Consider the following 21,852-nt stretch of genomic DNA (forward strand, 5'->3'; position numbering starts at 1 on the left):
TAAAGGATGACAAAAAAAATCGTAGCTGCACCAAAATGGTATCCATTAATAACGTCAGCTCGGCCCGCAAAAAATAAGCCCTCACCCAAACTGAGATCATGAAAAAATGGAGACACGACGGGTATCGGAAAATGGTGCAATTCTTTTATACTTTACCTAATAAAGAGGAGTTATTTTTACTGATACAGCGGGTATGGAAAGTATTCAGACCCCTTTATATTTTTCACTGTTTGTTTCATTGCAGCCGATTGGTAAATTCAAATTCATACTATCTATTCCTGACACTGGAGGGGCTTATAAACTTACGAAGTATATAGTTTGAGGTCTGGGATCTGCCAATATATGGCTAGTTTTCTGACTGTTTCGGATAATACATGATTTTAGGGTTTTTTTCCTTTTGTCTCGTTCGAATATAGGTCAATATTAAATAGTCTCCTGATGAGTCGACTTTGGTGAGGACGATGAAACCCGTAGAAATGAGAGGCTTGGAGAATGAGTGTGTATATGTCACCTCACCCGATATACTGAGAAGTGGGGTATGTTTTTTCTATTAGTCATCTTCTGACTAAGCTTCAGGGGGTGAATTATGGGTATAGTTTTACATTTGGAATTAATAAAGTTTAGTTTTATCCTTTTGTCAGCAAACATGAGGAATGACAAGAGACAACCCATTTAAGAAAATTCAATTTTGGGTAAAACTATTCCAACACTATGAACATAAAAAAGGCTTCTCCCCTATGTGACATCTCTGATGTTTATTAACAGCTGATTTCCAAGTAAAATATTTCCCATATTAAGAAAATGAAAAAGGTTTCTCCTCTGTGTGACTGCTCTGATGGTGATCAAGAAGTGCTTTCTAGTTAAAACATTTCCCACATTAACATGTAAAAGGCTTCTCCTCTGTGTGAGTTATCTGGTGCTTAACACAATTTGATGTCTTGCTAAAACATTTCCCACATTCTGAACATGAAAAAGGTTTCTCCCCTGTGTGAGTTCTCTGGTGCTTAACGCAATCTGTTTTATTGTTAAAACATTTCCCACATTCTGAACAGGAAAAAGGCTTCTCCTCTGTGTGAGTTCTTTGGTGGATAACAAAATGTGATTTCTGTGCAAAACATTTCCCACATTCTGAACAGGAAAAAGGCTTTTCCCCTGTGTGAGTTCTCTGGTGAGTAACAAAACGCGATTTCCATGTAAAATACTTCCCACATTCTGAACAGGAAAAAGGCTTGTCCTCTGTGTGGGTTCTCTGGTGGTTAACAAAATGTGATTTCCATGTAAAACATTTCCCACATTCTGAACAGGAAAAAGGCTTCTCCCCTGTGTGAGTTCTCTGGTGGTTAACAAAATGTGATTTCCATGTAAAATACTTCCCACATTCTGAACATGAAAATGGCTTCTTTGCTTTAGGAGCAGTTTGTTTTTTAATGTCTCTTTGGTGACATTGATTTTCCTTAGTAGTCAGTAATGAATCAGAAGATGGGACCTGTTTCAAAGGATCAGATGACAGATCTTTGCTGTGAATGGATGATGATATATCTGGTGTAATGGCAATCACTTCAGTTGTATCTTGTAGAATCTCAAGATCATCAGATTTAAAAGTTGAAGATGTCAGCTGTCCCTCTGATCTCCTGGTACAGTCATCTGCTAAGACAAAAAAACAATTTTTTTTATAAAATATCCTTGAGCTTTATATTTTTGAATGTCTCTATTTAAACTGTCCATAAAAATGGCAAGCTATGTAAAAAAAACTTTAATTATTTACCAAGACAATGACAGTTCACAGTCTAATAGAAAACCTTGTTGGATGAACCAGTAGTGTGTGGTGTTCAACTGTTTGTTCATTCTGCCTCCCAAATATCAAATAAAAAGAAACCAATCAATGTTATGTAGATGAAAATAATACCTATTCTCATCTCACAAAAAACAAGTCCCCACTCAGGTCCATCATCTGTCAATGGAAATACAGAGGTTCCCACACTATTAGTGGCTCAAAGGCTGTTGAAAAGCAACAGAGTTTCTATAAACCAATCCAGCAAAATCCGCTCTCACTTCGGAGTCTTGCAGTGTGCGCAAACAACATTTAGGATCCCTGTATTTAGCAATATTATAGTGAGAAGAATCCACTTAATTTGCGGTGTGTGTCTCCTGGAGCACAATCTGGGCACTATGTGCTGGGTAATAAAATGGCAAATGTGTAATTTTCACTCTCCAACATCCACTGCGTGTTAATTTCCGGAAAGTGGCTGTGGAGTCAAAATATTCACTCCTCCTAAGGATTATAACCCTCAGTGAATTAATAACATGGAATCACTTTATGGGGATTTCTACTCTTCTGGTTTTCTGTGATTTAGTTATATTAGGGCTTCTGCATATGGTGTGTCCAATCTCATCTGGGATCTGTTCCTGCTGTCCAGCTGGAGTAATCTGCTCCCTACTTCAGCCAATTGGAAAGTACCACACCCTACTAAAGCGCAAAGCACATGGCCGGAATCTGCCAAATACAGCGTTGTTCTCCTCTGGTTCAGTCCTCTGTGCTCAGCTTGCGCATTTGCTTCCTGTTGTGACCGTGGCCCGTTTACTGACTACTCTTGTGTCTTCTGATTCTGTATTCTGTCCTTCTGGTTCTGACCCAGCTACCTGACTATTCTTCTTGCCATCGAACACCACAGACTAGCAGGTAACATCATGGTCCAAGCCTAGGGGTCCCAGTGTAAGTCCAGATCCACGTAATGGTGTTAGATGAGCAAGGCAATCCTTGGGATATGGAAAGCAGAGAATGTTCATGGTGGACATCTTTTGAGCTGCCAGGTGACCATGAACAGTGCTCCCAATACATTCAAAGAAAAAAAGGGGGGTTTCCAGCTTCCAAATGTACAAAAAGTTTATTAAAGGCATAAGAACAGAGATAAACGGACATGCCCCATAATGGCGGAAAGCAGAGCAACGCGTTTCATACAATATGTTCTTTTTGCGCTTGAAAAAGAACATTGTTTGAAAGGCGTTGCTCTGCTTTCTGCCATTATGGGGCATGTCCGTTCATCTCTGTTCTTATGCCTTTAATACATTTTTTGTACATTTGGAAGCTGGAAACCCCCCTTTTTTTTCTTTGGATGTATCTCACGTTTGGCTTGACTGAAATCCGAGCTTCCATGCACCACTATTAGCCGGGACAGGTGAGCTGGTTACTGTTTTTTCATTATACTCCCAATACATTGTGTCTGCAAACTATTCCAGCTAGATCTGCATTCAAATAGCTAAATGGCGCTCCTTCCCTTCTGAACACTGCCATGTGCCCAGACAGTAGTGTACAACCGTATGTAGGGTATAGTGCGAAGCTGGAAAATAATTTGTAAGATCCATTTGTTTTCTATTACCCTTTGTGAAGAATTCCAAACTTACCACCACATAAAGTGACACACATCAGATAATAATAATGGGGCCTGATTAGGAACTACTGAAATGATCAAACTCCACAGTCTCCATCAGTAATAAATGAGTAACTAGTGGTGAAACCTCTCTGGGGTAATTAGAGTATGGGGCTCGGAGACTTCACAATCTATACTAGCCTAAGCTTCAATATTTTCTGTCAGATAAGTTTCAAGAAGAAATATTAGGCATTTAAAGAGAACTGTGTATTAGGCCGGTTTCACACATCCTGATATTTCCGGTACCGTTTTTTCTGATCCATGTGCATAATACTTGTGGCACATGTGTGACAACCCTGTGCAGCATCAGTACCACATGGACGGCCGGCAGGGAAGAAGCGCTACAGTAAGTGCTGTTCCCCTGCGGCGGGTGCTGAAAACGCTCTCATCATTCTCCCCTGATCTGCCGGCAGGGAGAATGATGAGCGTTATATTAAAGTCAGAATGATGACAGCAGGTGGGGGCTTTTGGGACTATTACTCCCATCAACCTACACCTGCTGCTAAGAACAGTGACAGCAGGAGCGGATGATTGGAGTATTCCTCACCCGTCGTCTGCACTATAACTAAATAAATGAATGAAAAAAACGGCGTGGGTTCCCCTTATTTTCTATAACCTGTCTGGCAAAACTCACAACTGGGGGCTGCAACCCTCAGCTGTCAACTTCTGCAAGGCTGGTTATCAAGAACAGAGGGGTCCTCACACTGTTTTTTTAATATTTAAATAAATAATTTAAAAAAACGGAGTGGAGTCCCCCATTTTTGAAAACCAGCCATGCTACAGCTGACAACTGGGGGGCTGGTATTCTCAGGCTTGTAAGGGGCCATGGATACTGACCCCCCCAGCCTAAAAATAGCAGCCCACAGCTGCCCAGAAAAGGCACATCTATTAGATGCGCCAATTCTGGGCGCTTTGCCCGGCTCTTACCACTTAGGTGTTAGTTGAGTATAACTGTGTTTGTTATTTTTGAAAAAGGAAAACTGTTTTGTTTTATTTCTAATAAAATACTTTATTCTGACTGTGTGTTTATTTACCATGTAACTATGGGGTTAGTAATGAATAGACACCTTTCCATTACTAAGCCATGGGCTTGATGTCACCTGACAATACAAAGGTGACATCAACCCTACAAATATGAACTCCACGTGCCACCACTACAGGGCAAGTGAGAAGAGCCGGGCAAAGCATCGAAATTGGAGCATCTAATAGATGTGCCTTTTCTGGGCAGCTGCGGGCTGGTTATTGTTTAATCTGTAGTTGTAGTTTTCAGTTAATGAGATTCTCATGCTCTGGGGCGGGGCTGTGGGTTGCGTTGTGGGTGGGGCCTTATGTGGTGCTCTGCGTACATATTAATCTGTATTTGCTTATGACATTGATCCTTCAGTGACCTGCCCCCTATTTTACATAAAAAAATTACATACAGAAAAATGTCAGCGCAGTACCATCTATAAGTAAGAGATAGAGGCTACTGGACAGGCGCCGTCAGTGTCATGTGTAATTTTTTTTTTCTAAGCCTCACAATAGCCACAATATTATAGGCATTATCAACAATAATATCAATACTATTATATGCATTATGTAAAAATGGGGGGCAGGTCAGTGAGGGATCAGCGACCTGTCATAAGCCAATACAGATGAATATGTAATCAGCGCACCACATAAAGCCCCGCCCATGGGCCACCACAGCCCCGCCCCAGAGCACGAGAATCTTATTAACTGAAAACTACAAATACAGATTAAACAACAACCACAAGACGGATTTCATCACCAGGTATCATTGTAATCAGTATAACGGCGCCGACCTGATAGTGTCTGTAGGTTACTGAGCACAATCCTGCTGACAGGATCCCTTTTATATTTAGATCTTAGGCATTTGGAAGAGGCAATGGAGAGATTTTTTTCCAAGACTATCAAGAAGTTATAGACTCACATTAGGCAGGAAGGCCGATCCCACCACAATCAAACTATCATACAGAAGGAACAGGTTAAAAAAAAAGACAGAATAAAAAAATATGCTACATCCCCAACAACAACGTATGTATGAGGAGAGAACACTAAACTGGAGTTGCACTCATTTATAGTGGACCATTGGAGCCACTATGAGTCCTGACCAGAAGATTAGAGAAAGTATTAGTGCCTCCATTTCAGGAGACATTGTGCAGTAATCTGAATTTCTTAGGTTGGAAAACATAATGTAATTTATGACGTGGAGTGAATCCATGAAACCAGGGCTGGAGCCATGCCAACACATCTCCTGCAGGCGTGAATAAATGTATATTACAGCCATCAGCCACGCACAGTTTAGAGATATATCATGGCACAGGTGGAATGTTTGTCCTGTAGATTATCACAATCCTCCTTGAAGTTAGTTAGAATCATAGAATCGTGCATTTTCTCACCTCTATCAAAAAGCAGCAGTCACAGCCACCAATGTGCATCACATCTATTGGTCTGCCTTCTATTGGTGAGTGATCTGTTATATATATTGTACATGCCATTAGTTTATCCATGTATGTTTTAGAGCAGGTGTTTTTCTATTTGGTTTTTATCATTGCTTATTTTCTTTAGTCCTATAGCGCAGGTCAATCTGTTTATTTTTGATATCCCCAAAATCCTTTATTATTGCTTTTGACATCTCTTGCAAGCCTCAATTCATTGTCAGCTTTAGCTAATCTGATTTGTGCCCTGCAGGTTCTGCAGACAGCATTATATTCTTCTTTAGATATGCCTCCCTCTTTCCATTTTATAAACATTTTTTTCTTCCTTTTTAGCATGTGCTTAAGTTCTGTGTTCATCCATCCTGGTTTCCTTAAATGCTTCCTATTCTTCCCTCTTTTCGGAATTGTTAACAATTGTGCTTTGAGAAATTCATTTTTCAAGATTTCCCATCCTTCCTGGACATTTTTGTCTTTAAGGATATCCAGCCCTTGGATCCCTCCAATTCTCTTTCTGAATCCCTTAAAATCTACCTTTCTGAAATCTAACCTTGACGTCTGAGTCTTCACAGGTCTTCCTCCTCTAGTTATCCAAAATTCTAAAATAGCAATAGTTGGTTTTAAAAGAAATTGAAATTTCAGGCTAAAGGGAAACTCACACTTGCCATATTTTTTGGACCATAAGACACACCTAGGTTTTAGAGGAGGAAATTAGGAAAAACAAATTGAAGCAAAAAATGTGGTCAATTCTGTACTTAATATCCCCTATCCTGGTATATATGGTCCCTTCACCCCCATCCTGATACAAATGTCCCCCTCATCCCTACCCTGGTATGCATGGCAACCTCATCCCTATCCTGGCATGCATGGATCCCTCATCCCTATCTTGGTATGCATGGCCCCATCACTATCCTGGTATGCATGGCCCCATCCCCATCCTCGTATGATTGGCCCCCATCCTGGCATGCATGGCCCCATCATCCCTATCCTGGTATGCAGGGCCCCATCTTGTCCTGGTATGCAGGGCCCCATCTCATCCTGGTATGCAGGGCCCCATCTCGTCCTAGTGTGCATTCCACCTCATATCTATCCTGGTATGCCTGGCCCCCATCTTGTCCTAGTATGCATGGCCCCATCATCCCTATCCTGGTATGTAGGGCCCCATCTCGTCCTAGTATGCATGGTCCCATCTCTATCCTGGTATGCAGGGCCCCATCTTGTCCTAGTATGCATGGTCCCATCCCTATCCTGGTATGCAGGATCCCCATCTTGTCCTAGTATGCATGGTCCCATCCCTATCCTGGTATGCAGGATCCCCTATCTCATCCTAGTATGCATGGTACCATCATCCCTATCCTGGTAAGCATGGCCCCATCCTTATCCTAGTATGCATGGTCCCATGTTGTCCTGGTATGCATGGCCCTGTAGGAGGAAGGAACGGAACAATGAAGGCAAGTGTCTCTGGGCCGTAACCATTGGGTATGCCACTGGTGTGGCAGGGGGACGGAGAACCTGACCGGGACAGACCTGTGACCTCTGTTTCAAAGGTCGAGTCTGATATAAAAAGTGGGGTGCGCCGGAACCTGGGGCTTCTGGCGGGAAGACAGGAGGTGCAGCAGAGGAAGATTTGCTCCCTCCCTGCGGGTAACACTACTGACGACAGACTGCGCTTGAGTGCGCACCCCCCCACCATCCAGCAACAGCACCAGTGACTGCTTACCGCTGCCGGACACCGACCCTACGCAACCGCAGGCAGGAAGGGCTGACCGTACTCTGCAACGCTTGACAGCAAACAGTGTAGAGTGCATGGCTCCCGTCGGAGACTTTGACTTTACATCCACGGCTACGGCCTTAATACCAGAACCTTCCGCCTCATCCGCTGAAACAACAGCCACCGATACCCGGACATAGAGCAGCCCACCAAAAGGTCCCGGACTCTTCTTCACCGCTAAGAGACAGTGCCTCCGGTACATCCAGGATCGCTTCCTCAAAGTAACGCGCCATCTGCGGGGCCATCGTGGAATCTTCCAACCACCTCCCTTCGGATGACAGAGTCTGATAAGTTGAACCCTACGTTTTTTCCTTTCCCGCCGTTAGCAATTCTTTTTTTGTTGTTATCATTGTTGACAGCTGAAGTCAAGCTGTCACTGCATAATATTGAACTTCCACATATTTGTCTGCGCAATACTTCTGTGCATCTTGTATATATTAACTCCCTGCATGGAGAAAGCATTATCTTTTTCTCTGGTTATAAAAAGACACCCGTTAACACTTGCTCTGCCCCCTGCTAGTCACTGCATCCAACGCACCTGCTAGTAACCTACAATTGGTGTAGTTGGCAGGATGCAGTCTATCAGCATGGTGGTGGCAGACCAAGGAGTTGGGGACAGCCCAAGGTCTAGCATATCATTGGTGGCCATACTGAATAATCTGCCAAAGTACACCGGTAGTAACACCATGCTGCGGAGCTGGACCAAGCGGATACGGGCCATGATGAGAATGCACCCGATGACCCCTGCTTTAGAGGCTGAGGTGGCCATTATGACCTTAGATGGGGAAGCCCGAAACTCGGTAATGTTACGGACCCCTAGGTAACACGATACCTTCGGCAAAGTTCTGCAGCTCCTAGAGGAGACTCATGGGGACCCGACTGATGTAGAGGAACTGAGGACTCACCTATTCAGCCGTATGCAGAGGGAAGGTGAAACAGTGACCCAACATATGAATGCTCTGCAAGAACTTAATACCGCCACTGTTAGAACAGTGTGGGAGTGGGCCCCATAGACGTAACTTTGCGAGACCTCTTAGTGACTCGACTGCGGGATACCCTGACGAAGCAGGCCTTGTGGGAGCGCGTACGGGTGAATCTTCGCCAGACGTTTTCCAAAATAGGGAGTGAGGCGTGCACACGGGAGCAGAAGCAGGGGTGGCAGTCCCAGTGGGGAAGGCTCAGTGCACTAAAACATCTGTGAGTGCGGTGGCCAAGCCCCAATGGGTTGAATAGATGAGAAAAGAACTGCAGGACATAAAAGGAGAGTTGGCGGAAGTTAAGAAAAAGGCTGAAGCTGCTGTGACTTGCTCTGGGGCAGAGCCCTGCCATGATTCCAGAATGTACCAACAACAGCGACCCCTCACCTGTTATGAATATGGGGAAACAGGACAAATGTCCAAGGCGAGGAAGAAACCAACCTCGCCGCCCGTTAAACTAGAGGGCTCTGAGCAGGGGGGACTCCGCTTGGAGCCAGAACAGATACGGGGGAGTAGTGGAAGTCCCACAAATTTAGTGTCTACGTGCCCGTTGATCTGGGCAGAATTCGAGGGGCGTGCTGTGCAATGTTTGGTGGATACAGGGTCCCAAGTGACCACCATGCCTGAGGCCTATTTCCGGCAACACTTCCCTGAAGCTATGAGACCTGAATGGGGAACCGTGATAAAATTGATGGTTGCCAATCAGTTGCCAATCCCGGTTGCAGGGGTAGCTTGGATGCAGGTTTCTCTCTGTGGCAAAGACCTAGGATGGAGGGGTGTGGTGCTGACTCAAGGGGAGGAGAGCCATGAACATACAGTCACGTTAGGGATGAATGTGCTAAAAGAGTTCGGAAGTCTCCTTTTCAATGAGCCCTCCCAAAAAATCCTGAAGCAATGGAGCTCCCACACCCCCCTCAGAGGAAAATCATCCAACAGCTGGTGCGGGTAGCCCAAGCCCAGAATTCGTGCCGAGAGGGAGAAGTGCTGGGGAAAGTGATTGCACCCTCGTCAGTGAAGCTCGTGTTACTACCCAGACAAACATTAATCTCTCTGCCTGTCCGGGGTCGCATTCCCTTGGAAGGGGTGGAGATACAGATCGAGCCTTCTTTCTCGGAGCAGTTACCCTCGGGATTCTTGTTAGCCTGCTCTTTGGCTACAGTAAAAGGCGGGGCTGTTCCCATTCGGTGTGTAAACCTAGAAGATCGAGATATCACCTTGTGGCCCCGAAGTGAAGTGGCCAAGGAAATGGGTTTGCCTAAAGACATTCTGCTCTCCCAGATACTGCAACTGGAAGCTTGTTGGGGGGACTCCTGGACAGTGACAGTGATTTCAACCATGGCTACAGAGCCGGAACCTACCCTAGAGGGGCAAGTAATCCTGGAGCAGATGCGGGCCGAGCTCTCAGAGCTCACTCCGTCTCAGGTGCAGCAAGTAAAAAACTTCTTGGGACGATATAGAGAGGTGTTTGCCCGTCATGAGGATGATTTCGGTTGTACCATGGCCATTACTCACGAAATTCCAACTGGAGACTCCGCACCCATTGGGGAACGTTACCAGCAAATTCCCCCACAACTGTATCAGGAGGTGAAGACGATGTTGGGACAGATGTTGCAAAAGGTTGTCAACCGAGAGAGTCAAAGCTCATGGGCAGCTCCAATCTTTCTGGTGAGGAAAAAGGACAGCACTCTGCATTTCTGTGTGGATTATCGGAAGCTTAATGCCTGTACCATAAGGGATTCGTATCCGCTTCCCTGCATTAAAGAGTCCCTGTCTGCTCTAGGAAGAGCAAAGTAATTCTCCACGCTCGACCTGGCCAGCGGATACTGGCAGGTGCCCATGCCAGATCAGGATCGGGCGAAGACAGCTTTCATACTACCCATGGGGTTATTTCAGTTCAATCGGATGCCCTTCGGCTTGGCCAATGCCCCCGGGACTTTCCAACGGCTGATGAAGAGATGCCTGGGCGACCTGAACTTTGAAGCCACCTTGATCTACCTGGACGACATCATTGTGTATGCGGCTTCATTTGAAGAGCATCTATGACGCAGAGAGCAGATACTCAGTCGTCTCCAGAAACACGGATTAAAAGTAAAGCCGCAGAAATGCCATCTATTTCGTACCCAGATTGAGTACTTGGGGCATGTAGTCTCAGCAGAAGGCGTGAGGCCATCACGGGAAAAGATCGCAGTCATACAGGACTGGCCTACTCCAGAAATGGTGAAGGATGTTCATGCATTCTTTGGCTTGACAGAATACTACCATCGATTTGTGAAGAACTTTGCCCACTGAGCCCAGCCACTGCTGGATTTATTGAAAGGGGCGCTGTCCAGTGCAAAGAGTTGGAAGATCCACTGGCAAGAACCGCAAGAGAAGACTTTCAAGATCTCAAGAAGGCATTAACCAAGGCCCCTGTCTTGGCTTACGCGGATTTTACTCAACCGTTTATTCTCCACACTGACGGGAGTTTGCACGGACAGGGAGCTGTGTCTCAGGCGCAGGGCGGAAGAGAGAGGGTGATCGCATACGCTAGTCGGTCCCTTCACGATTCTGAACATAATCCTGACAACTACAGCTCCTTTAAGTTGGAGCTGCTCGCGTTGGTGTGGGCTATGATGGAGAGGTTTGCGGAATATTTGTCTAAGTCATAGTACGCATGGACTTCAACCCGTTGGCACATCTAGAAAATGCCAAATTATGGGCATGAGAACAGTGATGGGTGGCCAGAATGGCCAATTTAGGTATAAAATCGCCTACAAGAGAGGAGTGGAGAACAGCCATGCCGACTTTCTTTCCAGGATCCGCCATGCTGCCCTCGGACTGAGCAGAGATGAGGAGTTGGAAAATGAAGAGATTCCATGTTTCATGGAGCCCGCCAAGACTGTAGTGGCGACGCAGGAACAGCTGTGAGCAAAGACAACGGAAGGCATTTTGGGTCAATCTAGGGATGAATGGGTTCAGTTACAGCAGAAAAATACAGAGCTCACCCTACTGCGACGGTGTGTAACTCAAGGAAGATTTCCCAGTACGGCCCAGAGGGGCGCTCTGTCCCCCGGAACCCTCTGGATCCTTCGCCAGTGGGAGTGCCCACAGATGAAGAATGGGCTATTTGTCATGATCTGCTGTTTGTGTGATCAGGTAGTTCAGAGGTTAATCTGGACAGCCTCACTCAGACTCTGGGAGGCTTTTTATAGCCTCATTGTGGGCTCACTCCTTGTCGCTTATACTCAGACCCTTGGCTGAGTGTGTGACCCTAGTGTGCTTTGTGACTGTGATACTTTGTGCTTGCTTGGTTTTGATCCGGTTCTGTCCCTGTTACGAGTTCTGCCTGTTCCTTTTGTACTGCTCTGATATTCCCGTGTATGACTCTTTTGCTTTGGACCTGACTATTTTCTGACTCCCCCCTTGTACTGCGTTGCCATCTCTGTGCATGATTCATTGCTTACGTTTTGACTATTCTCTGCTTGTCCCCCTGGTACCACGCCGCCCCCTCTGTGAATGACGCTCCGTTTGTCTGATCTGAGTTTCCCTAGCCTGTACTCCAGGATTCCTGTTATAGAACTCTATTGCCATCTCCAGCAGCAGGACGCTAAGCCACGCCCCCTGTGGTCACATGATCGTAGGTCCTGGTGCTGCTAAACTACTTTCAGTGTCGCAGGTCCTGGTGTCAGAATTTTCCCTGCAGTATTGGACCCCGGGTCCCCCCGTAGTCTGGGTGAGTTATCCTGTTCAGCCGCAGCAGTCCGCCGGCGCTGACAGGATCCTGATACTATTATATCGGAAGATACAGCTCCAGACGGAGCTGGCTGCCACATGGCAAGCAGTAACACCTGAAACCCTACTTCCTGAAATTGCCCGTGAAGCACATGAAGGAGGAACACATTTTGGCCCGGAGAAAACTTTCCGGTGGTTACAATGATTCATCTACCACCCTCGACTGCAGACAGAGGTTGAGAAGGCCTGCAGGAAATGACGGCAGTGTGAACTGGCGAAGCCGCCTGAGCAAAGGGCTCCCGTCCAAACCATAGCGACATCCGCCCCCTGGAACTCCTGATGATAGATTATCACACCATTGGCCCAGTTCACCAGGGTGACCACTTCACACAGTTTGCCGTGGTGACTCCCACTCGTGACCAAACCGCAGAGTCCGCCGCTTACTCCATCTGTAAGAATTTTATTCAGATCTACGGCTGTCACAAACGGATTCATTCGGATCGAGGTGTCTGCTTCTTGGGGAAGGTAATGGAGCAGTTGCATCACCTGTATGGCATCGACATGTCTCAGACCACTCCGTACCACCCGCAGCTTGTGAGAGATTCAATCGGACTCTGATTCAAATGCTTCGAACCCTAGAGGAAGACCGAAAAGCCTGTTGGCCTGAATATGTCTCCGAACTGGTTTGGGTGTACAATAATTGTGTACATCGAGTTACTGGCTACACCCTGCTGTTCAGTCGTGAAGGAAAAGAGATCAGCGAGCTGGAACTGGATCCTGAAGAAAAATATCCAGCCCAGGAGAGGGGGTCTCTTCTTGGTCCTAGATCACCGGCATTGTTTACAGACACTGCATCGGCTGGTGCAAACAAGAGCTAGAACACTCAGTCAGGCCCCTTGCCAGGCAGCTGAGCTTCAAGTAGGAGATCGAGTACTGGTGAGAGAGAAACGTCCTCAAAACAAACTGGAACACCGTTGGGAGAAGGAACCTTATCGGAAGTGACGAGTCAGTTCTGAGGGAACTGTTTACGAAATCCAGAGACCCTGTTTACGAAGTCTAGAGACCCAATTTGACCAGAGGAGATTCCCGAGGCCCTGGAGCCGACTCCAGCAGTTCTAGAAGAAAAAGAGGAAGAGAACGTCCTCACACCAAGCGACGGCCCTCCAGAAGAGTACATCTCTGGATCCCCCATCATACAGCCAGATTCCACCTCTCCAGAGAGCTCCACTACTCTTCCCAGCTTACGACGCTCCGAATGGTCAACAGCTGGCAAACCCCCCCCCCGAACGTTATGAGCAAGACCAATTCGTATGGCAGAAGCGAATCCAGAGAAGGTAAAAGTTTTCTAACGCTCTCCGCAAATCTTCACCCGTAGAATGGCGAGCAAAAAGAGTGGGGGGATGTAGGAGGAAGGACCGGAACAATAAAGGCAACAGTGTCTCTGGGCCGGTACCATTGGGATTGCCACTAGTGTTGAAGGGGGACAGAGAACCTGAGCGGGACAGACCTGTGACCTTTGCTGCAAAGGGCGGGTCTGATATAAAAAGGGGGGTGCGCGGGAACCTGGGGTCTCTAGCCGGAAGACAGGAGGTGCAGGGAAGGTTTGCTCCCTACCTGTGGGTAACACTACTGACGGCAGACTGCGCTTGAGTGCGCACCCCCAACATCCATCAACAGCACCAGTGACCGCTTACTGCTGCGGGACGTTGACCCTACGCGACCACAGGCAGGAAGCGCTGAACGTACTGTGCAACGCTTGACAGCTGACAGTGCACGGCTCCCGTCGGAGACTTTGACTTTACAGCCGCGGCTGCTGCCTTGATACCGGAACTCTCCGCCTCATCCGTTGAAACAACAGCCACCGGTACCCGGACCTACAGCAGCCCACCAAAAAGTCCCAGACTCTTCTTCACCGCTAAAAGACAGTGCCTCCGGTACATCCAGGACCGCTTCCTCAATGTGACGCGCTGTCTGCGGCGCCATCGTGGGATCTTCCAACCACCTCCTTCCAGATGAGTCTGATAAGTTGAACCCTACGTATTTGTCCACGCAATACTTCTGTGCATCTTGTATATATTAACTCCCTGCGTGGAGAAAGCCTTGTTATCTTTTTCTTTGGTTATATAAAGACACCCGTTAACACTTGCTCTGCCTCCTGCTCGTCACTGCATCCAACGCACCTGCTGGTAACCTACAGCCCCATCTCGTCCTGGTATGCAGGGCCCCATAGTTATAAGTGGCCCCCACCCCCATTCCTATCCTGGTATGCATGGCCCCATCAGAAAACATTAAAAAAACAAACCATTACACTTACCTACCCCGCGCTCCCTCGCAGCGTCCTGCTCCAGTGCCAGCAAATGCTTTATGCTTGTAAGCAGCGCTGAGAACAGTGAGTATTCATGAATATTTCTCTTAAGTAGCGGCACACGTGACCGCCAGTAGCAGCAGGAAGCTGGCGGCTGACACTGAAGAACAATGAATACTCACTTCCCTTTGAGTGCACAGTCCTGGCATCTGTGCTCTGCTTATGAGCAGCGCGTGACGTCCCTGCCATGCGCTGATTACAAGCATATAGCAGTTGCTGGCACCGGAGCAGGATGCTGCGAGGGAGCGCGGGGTAGGTAAGTGTAATGATTTGTTTTTTTAATGTTTTCTGATGGGGCCATGCATACCAGGATGGGGATGGGGGTGTGGGCCAATTATAAGGATGGGGCCTTGCATACCAAGACCGGGGTTGGGGGGTAATCAGATCAAGATACTATTATTAAAGAGCAATTAATATTCATTGCCCTTAAAGCCCATTGGCGTGGAATGCAGTGAATATTCATTTCTCTTTAGCAGCGGGAACAGGAGTTAGCCACAGCCACCTGCTCTAGCTTCCTGTGATCCGCTGCTCCGCCGATACCGTTCCCCCGCCTCGCCACCACAGCCAGAGCCGGTACATCCGGATAATAAGACACACCTCCCATTTTCTTCAAGCATCTTATAGTCCGAAAATTACGGTAGTTTAATTGAAACGTGAGGATAAAGGGAAATTAGTTATTATACAGAAATTCACACTTGGCCTCACTGCAAATTTAATGTTGTCGCTGATAAAAGCAAAGTTTGACTAGAAAGACTGGACCTGGTCTTGAAGGGACCATGAGACATTCAGCAGCACAGAAGGGAGAGAAGATTCATCCGATAAGATCTCAGGGATCTAGGAAGCCAACAGCATCATTACCCTCCGCTTTCTCTTATGGGCCATCATGATATTTTTCTTCAAGTGATTTTGTATCTTGTCAGCACATTCTACGTACGCTGTCATTTGACTTCCAGGGAGTAGGTGGATCTACCAGGTTGTAAGTTCTATAGAAAAGGGCTTTCAATACCCAAAGTCATTTGAACAGTTTTGGGTGGAGGAAAATGTTGTGGTCTAGAGGCAAAATGGTGATCATGGTAATACGGCCGGCCTACACCACCGATATAGTAGCCACAGCAGGTGACTGAGAGGAATCTGCGACTTCTCTGCATTCAGTGGTTACTACTCACCTGGGTAGTCATATGTAGGAATCTCCTCTTTACACCACTCATCACCCCTCACATATGTCTCTGTAGTATTAATATGAGTCAGATCTTCACCCTGAAACAAATATTGTAAGAGTCACAGACAGATGGAGAAGTCCCATCTATGATCAGCTCTAATCCTGCCATCCCCACCGTTCTTATTACACAAGTATAAAACATATAATACTGGGGGATAAAACAAGACTGAGCACAAGACCTTCACAGTCGTCTACACATCATAGGTGTCAAGGTATGCCTAGGTTACTTTAGGCAAAAACCCCGGGACCCCTGCGATGTCCCTCAGACTAGGGGAACCCTGTCTGTCCCTCTACCCAGGGTTTACACTGAAGGGGTGCCTGTCTGAGCCTCCACCCTGTCCCTGTCTCCTGTCCAGCCCTAAGCTGAACCCACCTCCCTCCACCCAGTGAGGGGACCAGACACCAGACCCCACAAATACGTATGGACAGGGGTAAAAGAAACACCACACAGTTAATACACAAGGGAATACAATAATGTGCAAGGGCAACCATATATATATATAACAGATTGGAGAAAGAACCACTGAGGGATATACTGCACCAGATATCAGACGCTCCAACACCACCACTGCTGACCGGTATTGCTAGCACTAGGCAAAAGCTATAGTCGGCGACGCCCATAGTCAGGACGAACTATTTAAAGACCAAGGGCGTGGCCCAGCCCTCAGCCAGCATGACAACCTGGTTAACCCTATCCCGACTGGAACAGAATACCCAACAGGGTATTACCGCTGTCTGCCGGACACCCTGGTGTGAAGAGTGTCCGACATGACAGTACCCCGCCTTCTACGAGGGACCTCCAGAACCTCACCATGTCGAGGACCTGGCTTGTCCGGATGGCGACGATGGAACATAGTAACCAGTCGATCAGCATGAATGTCAGAGGCCGGCACCCATGTCCTCTCCTCAGGACCATAGCCACGCCAGTGGACCAGGTACTGTAGAGTGCGACGCACAACCCTAGAGTCCACCACTTTGGACACCTCAAATTCCAACGCGCCATCCACCAAGACAGGAGGTGGTGGCCCGGGGGAACCATCCACCAAACCCACGACCTTCTTTAGCAATGCTTTGTGAAATACATTATGAATCTTATACACAGCCGGCAACTCCAAACGAAATGCCACGGGGTTGATCACTGCGGAGATTCTAAATGGGCCAATGAACCTGGGACCCAACTTAAGTGACGGTATCTTGAGCTTAATGTTCCTAGTAGATAACCACACCCAATCACCCACACACAGGTCCGGACCTGGCACACGTCTGCAGTCAGCCACCCGTTTGTACCTGGAACCCACCTTCAACAAGCGCTGCTTGACTCTCCTCCAAACAGACGACAATTGAGCTCCCAACTGGTCCTCCTCAGGGACGCCAACTGAGCACCCCTGACGCAAGGTGCAAAATTGAGGATGTTGACCATACACACAAAAAAAAGGAGATTCCCCAGACGATTCCTGGCAATGGTTGTTTATTGCGAATTCTGCCAGAGGAAGAAACGCTGACCACTCTTCCTGATTGTCGGAAATAAAGCAGCGCAAGTATTGCTCCAGGTTTTGGTTCATCCACTCAGTCTGTCCATTCGACTGAGGGTGGAAAGCCGATGAATGAGATAATTTGATTCCAAGGCGAGAACAAAAAGCTCTCCAAAACTTTGCCACGAACTGCGTACCTCAATCAGACACAATGTCAGACGGGACACCATGAAGTCTGACCACCTCGCGAATTAATATCTGAGCAAGAGTCTTAGCATTGGGCAAAGACGGTAAAGCAACGAAATGTGACATTTTGGAGAACCTATCAACAATTACCAAAATGACCGAGTTCCCTGCCGAGGCGGGCAAGTCAGTAATAAAATCCATGGAAATCTCAGTCCATGGCTTACTGGGCACCCCGAGAGGCTGCAAGTTACCAGCGGGACGGGAACGAGGAGTCTTGGCCCGTGCGCACGTGGTACAGGCAGCCACATATGAGGCCACATCCTGCCGGATTTTAGGCCACCAAAAACGACGCGATACCAGTTCCAGAGTGCTCTTAACCCCTGGATGACCTGCCAGTACAGTGTCGTGATGTTCGCCCAACACTCTAGAGCGTAGATGTAGCGGCACAAAAGATGTATTAGCAGGCAACCCCGGCGGTACCACCTCCTGAGCCTCCGCAATCTCTGCCTCAATCTCTGTCGTGATGGCAGATACCACCACACCCTTTTGGAGAATAGGCACCGGCTCTTCACATAACTCTCCACCAGGAAAACACCTCGATAAAGCGTCTGCCTTAACATTCTTCGACCCAGGTCGATAGGTAACAATGAAGTTGAACCGGGTGAAGAATAATGCCCAGCGAGCCTGTCTGGAGGACAGGCGCTTAGCAGATTCTAAATAAAGCAAATTCTTATGGTCGGTTATCACAGTAATCTGATGAACAGCCCCCTCCAAGAAGTGTCGCCACTCCTCAAATGCCAATTTGATGGCCAATAGTTCCCTGTTGCCAATATCATAATTACGCTCCGCAGGCGACAGCTTCTTGGAGAAGAAGGCACACGGATGCAACTTGGCCCAAGAAGGGCCCTGAGACAGTACAGCCCCCACTCCAACCTCCGACGCATCCACCTCCACGACAAATGGTAAGGAGACATCGGGCTGCACCAGAATGGGCGCTGAGGCAAAACTATTCTTGAGGAATTCAAACGCCTGTACCGCAGGCTCAGACCAGTCAGAAAAGTCGGTACCCTTCTTAGTCATGTCAGTTAGTGGTTTGGCAATCATAGAGAAGTTCTTAATAAATTTCCTATAGTAATTGGAGAAGCCAAGAAATCGCTGAAGCGCCTTAAGATTATCAGGCCGATCCCAATGTAGTACCGCCTGCACCTTTGCGGTGTCCATCTTAAAACCTGAGGCGGAGATTATATAACCCAAGAACGGTAGCTCCTGTACGAAAAACACACATTTTTCAAGCTTGACATAGAGCCTGTTCTCTCTGAGCAACTGCAGAACCTGTCTAACATGCTCTATATGTGTATCATGGTCGCGAGATGAAATGAGGATGTCGTCAAGATAAATTATAACGAACCTCCCCAACAACTGAGAGAAGACATCATTAATGAAGTGTTGAAAGACCGCCGGTGCCATAGTCAACCCAAACGGCATTACCAAACTCTCAAAGTATTGAATGCTGTCTTCCACTCATCCCCCTGACGGACTCTTATAAGATTGTACGCCCCCCTGAGGTCCAGTTTGGAGAACCACCTGGCACCAACCACTTGGTTGAATAAATCGGGTATAAGTGGCATAGGGTAAGGATCACGGACCGTAATCTGGTTGAGTTCTCTGAAATCCAGACACGGGCGTAAACCGCCATCCTTCTTTTTAACAAAGAAGCCAGCAGCCAGAGGAGAAGAGGAAGGTCTAATATGACCCTTGCTCAGGCTATCCGCAATATATTCCTTGAGAGCTAGCCTCTCGGGACCTGAGATATTAAACATTCTAGCTTTAGGTAACTTGGCCCCTGGTTTCAACCTAATAGCACAGTCATAGGGGCGATGCGGTGGTAGTTCCGAACAACCCTTCTCAGAAAATACATCCGCATAATCCAGCAACGGCTCCGGAATATTGGGGGTCAAAGCGGAAATACATGTAGCCAGGCACCTCTCCTGACACTCCCTGCTCCACTGAATTATGTCCTGGGTCTTCCAATCAATAACAGGATTATGCATTGACAACCATGGAAAGCCCAGAACCATCTGAGTCGGTAAGTTATTAAGCACCTTACAAGTTACCTGCTCTGAGTGTAATACTCCGATGTGGAGTTGTATATCCAACACACACTCTGTGATCTCCCCTTGAGACAACGGGGAAGCATTGATGGTAACCACCCGGATGGGGTTCGGCAATTTCTCCACCGGAAATCCCGCTGTATGCGCGAACCTCTCATCAATGAGATTGGCAGCTGAGCCACTATCAATAAATACTGTAATAGAGAGCATTTGCCCCCCCAAGTACCACCCTAGCAGGGAGCATACACTGGGAAACCATGACGGAGGATACACAAAGGCTCAGACAAGACTCCTCCAAACCCTCTGAGCCTATCAGTTTTCCGCCGGCGCGCCCTTCTTAGGTACCAGAAGGCAAGCGTTAATAAAATGTCCTCCTTTGCCACAAAAAAAACAGAGCCCCTGCCTTCTGTGCCAAGGACGTTTAGGCTTGTTACTCGGTGACTGTGCTATACCAGCGATCTGCATGGGTTCCACGGATTCACCCGCGGCAACCTCACCGACCACTCCCCCACCTCCCGGAGGCAACGAAACCAGCGCCCCCTGACGGAGACGTCGGTCTATGCGTACTACAAGTGCCATCGCAGCCTCCAGAGAGGCGGGAGTCTCGTACATTAGGAGAGTCTGTTTAACCCTTCCAGAAACCCCATGCAAAAATTGACTTCTAAGCGCAGGGTCATTCCACTGCGTGTCCACCGCCCAGCGCCGGAATTCCGTGCAGTAATCCTCAGCTGGTCGATCACCCTGTAGCAGTGAGCGTATCTTAGACTCTGCTAAGTTTAATCTATCCGGATCGTCATAGATCAAACCCAGAGCAGAGAAAAAAAAATCTACAGATTCAAATGCCGGTGAGTCTGAAGGGAGTGAAAAGGCCCAGGCCTGTGGGTCACCACTCAGCAAAGAAATCACCAAGCCCACGCGTTGAGCCTCATTACCTGAGGAATGTGGACGCATACGGAAATACAATTTGCATGATTCACGAAACACCGTGAACTTACCACGATCACCAGCAAATCGTTCAGGAAGGGGAAACTTGGGCTCAGCTGCCCTGGCTGCAGCCTCAGCAGGTACTGCAGGAGCTGACAGGCCTTGTTGCTGGACCGCCCCCCTGAGTTCAGTGACCTGTATGGATAGAGCCTCCAGCTGCTTGGTTAGGGAAAGTATAGGATCCATAGTAAGTAACCCCTATATTCCCTATCTATACCTTTTTTTTTTTTTTTTTCTCTCACTTTATTATTTGGGCCGACTATAATGTCAAGGTATGCCTAGGTTACTTTAGGCAAAAACCCCGGGACCCCTGCGATGTCCCTCAGACTAGGGGAACCCTGTCTGTCCCTCTACCCAGGGTTTACACTGAAGGTGTGCCTGCCTGAGCCTCCATCCTGTCCCTGTCTCCTGTCCAGCCCTAAGCTGAACCCACCTCCCTCCACCCAGTGAGGGGACCAGACACCAGACCCCACAAATACGTATGGACAGGGGTAAAAGAAACACCACACAGTTAATACACAAGGGAATACAATAATGTGCAAGGGCAACCAAATATATATATAACAGATTGGAGAAAGAACCACTGAGGGATATACTGCACCAGATATCAGACGCTCCAACACCACCACTGCTGACCGGTATTGCTAGCACTAGGCAAAAGCTATAGTCGGCGACGCCCATAGTCAGGACGAACTATTTAAAGACCAAGGGCGTGGCCCAGCCCTCAGCCAGCATGACAACCTGATTAACCCTATCCCGACTGGAACAGAATACCCAACAGGGTATTACCGCTGTCTGCCGGACACCCTGGTGTGAACAGTGTCCGACATGACAATAGGGGAGATCTCCTGACACCTTCTCTCCATCTACCTGATGATCCTGAGGAGCTCTGGGATCTTCTTGTTTACAGTCCTGTGGAAGAAGAGGACGGGGACATCTCTCTGGTGTTGTCCTCTTACTGGATAGATCTGGAGGAAACACATACAGGGACTGAATTCATTCTCTACATACAGATAATTATAGGCCGTGTGTATTTAGTCCTGTCTATTACCTGGAGATGTGAGGAGCTGGGGAACCTCCATTATGACGTTCTTGTACAGATCTCTGTGTCCTTCTAAATACTCCCACTCCTCCATGGAGAAATAGACAGCGACATCCTGACACCTTATAGGAACCTGACACATACAATGATA

The 21,852-nt window shown here is 47.5% G+C and overlaps 1 protein-coding gene across 2 annotated transcripts; it reads right to left on the reverse strand.

The window, feature by feature from the left end:
* Positions 1-667: 667 nt before the first annotated feature.
* LOC141075652 (zinc finger protein 184-like) lies at positions 668-21,821 on the reverse strand. Of its 2 annotated transcripts, none has more exons than XM_073562762.1 (4): positions 21,711-21,821; positions 21,530-21,627; positions 15,854-15,944; positions 668-1,644 (listed from the first exon to the last, which is right to left on the reverse strand). In XM_073562762.1, exons 1-4 carry the CDS (start codon positions 21,793-21,795, stop codon positions 878-880), a joined length of 1,041 nt encoding a protein of 346 aa, XP_073418863.1. In that variant the 5' UTR covers positions 21,796-21,821; the 3' UTR covers positions 668-877. The 2 variants fall into 2 exon arrangements, with proteins under 2 accessions (XP_073418863.1, XP_073418862.1); XM_073562761.1 differs by having other exon boundaries at positions 668-1,647.
* Positions 21,822-21,852: the final 31 nt, after the last annotated feature.

Source organism: Dendrobates tinctorius, unplaced genomic scaffold (assembly GCF_039654945.1).
Source record: "Dendrobates tinctorius isolate UK_male_01 unplaced genomic scaffold, ASM3965494v1 ptg000366l, whole genome shotgun sequence".
Classification (NCBI taxonomy): Eukaryota; Metazoa; Chordata; class Amphibia; order Anura; family Dendrobatidae; genus Dendrobates; species Dendrobates tinctorius.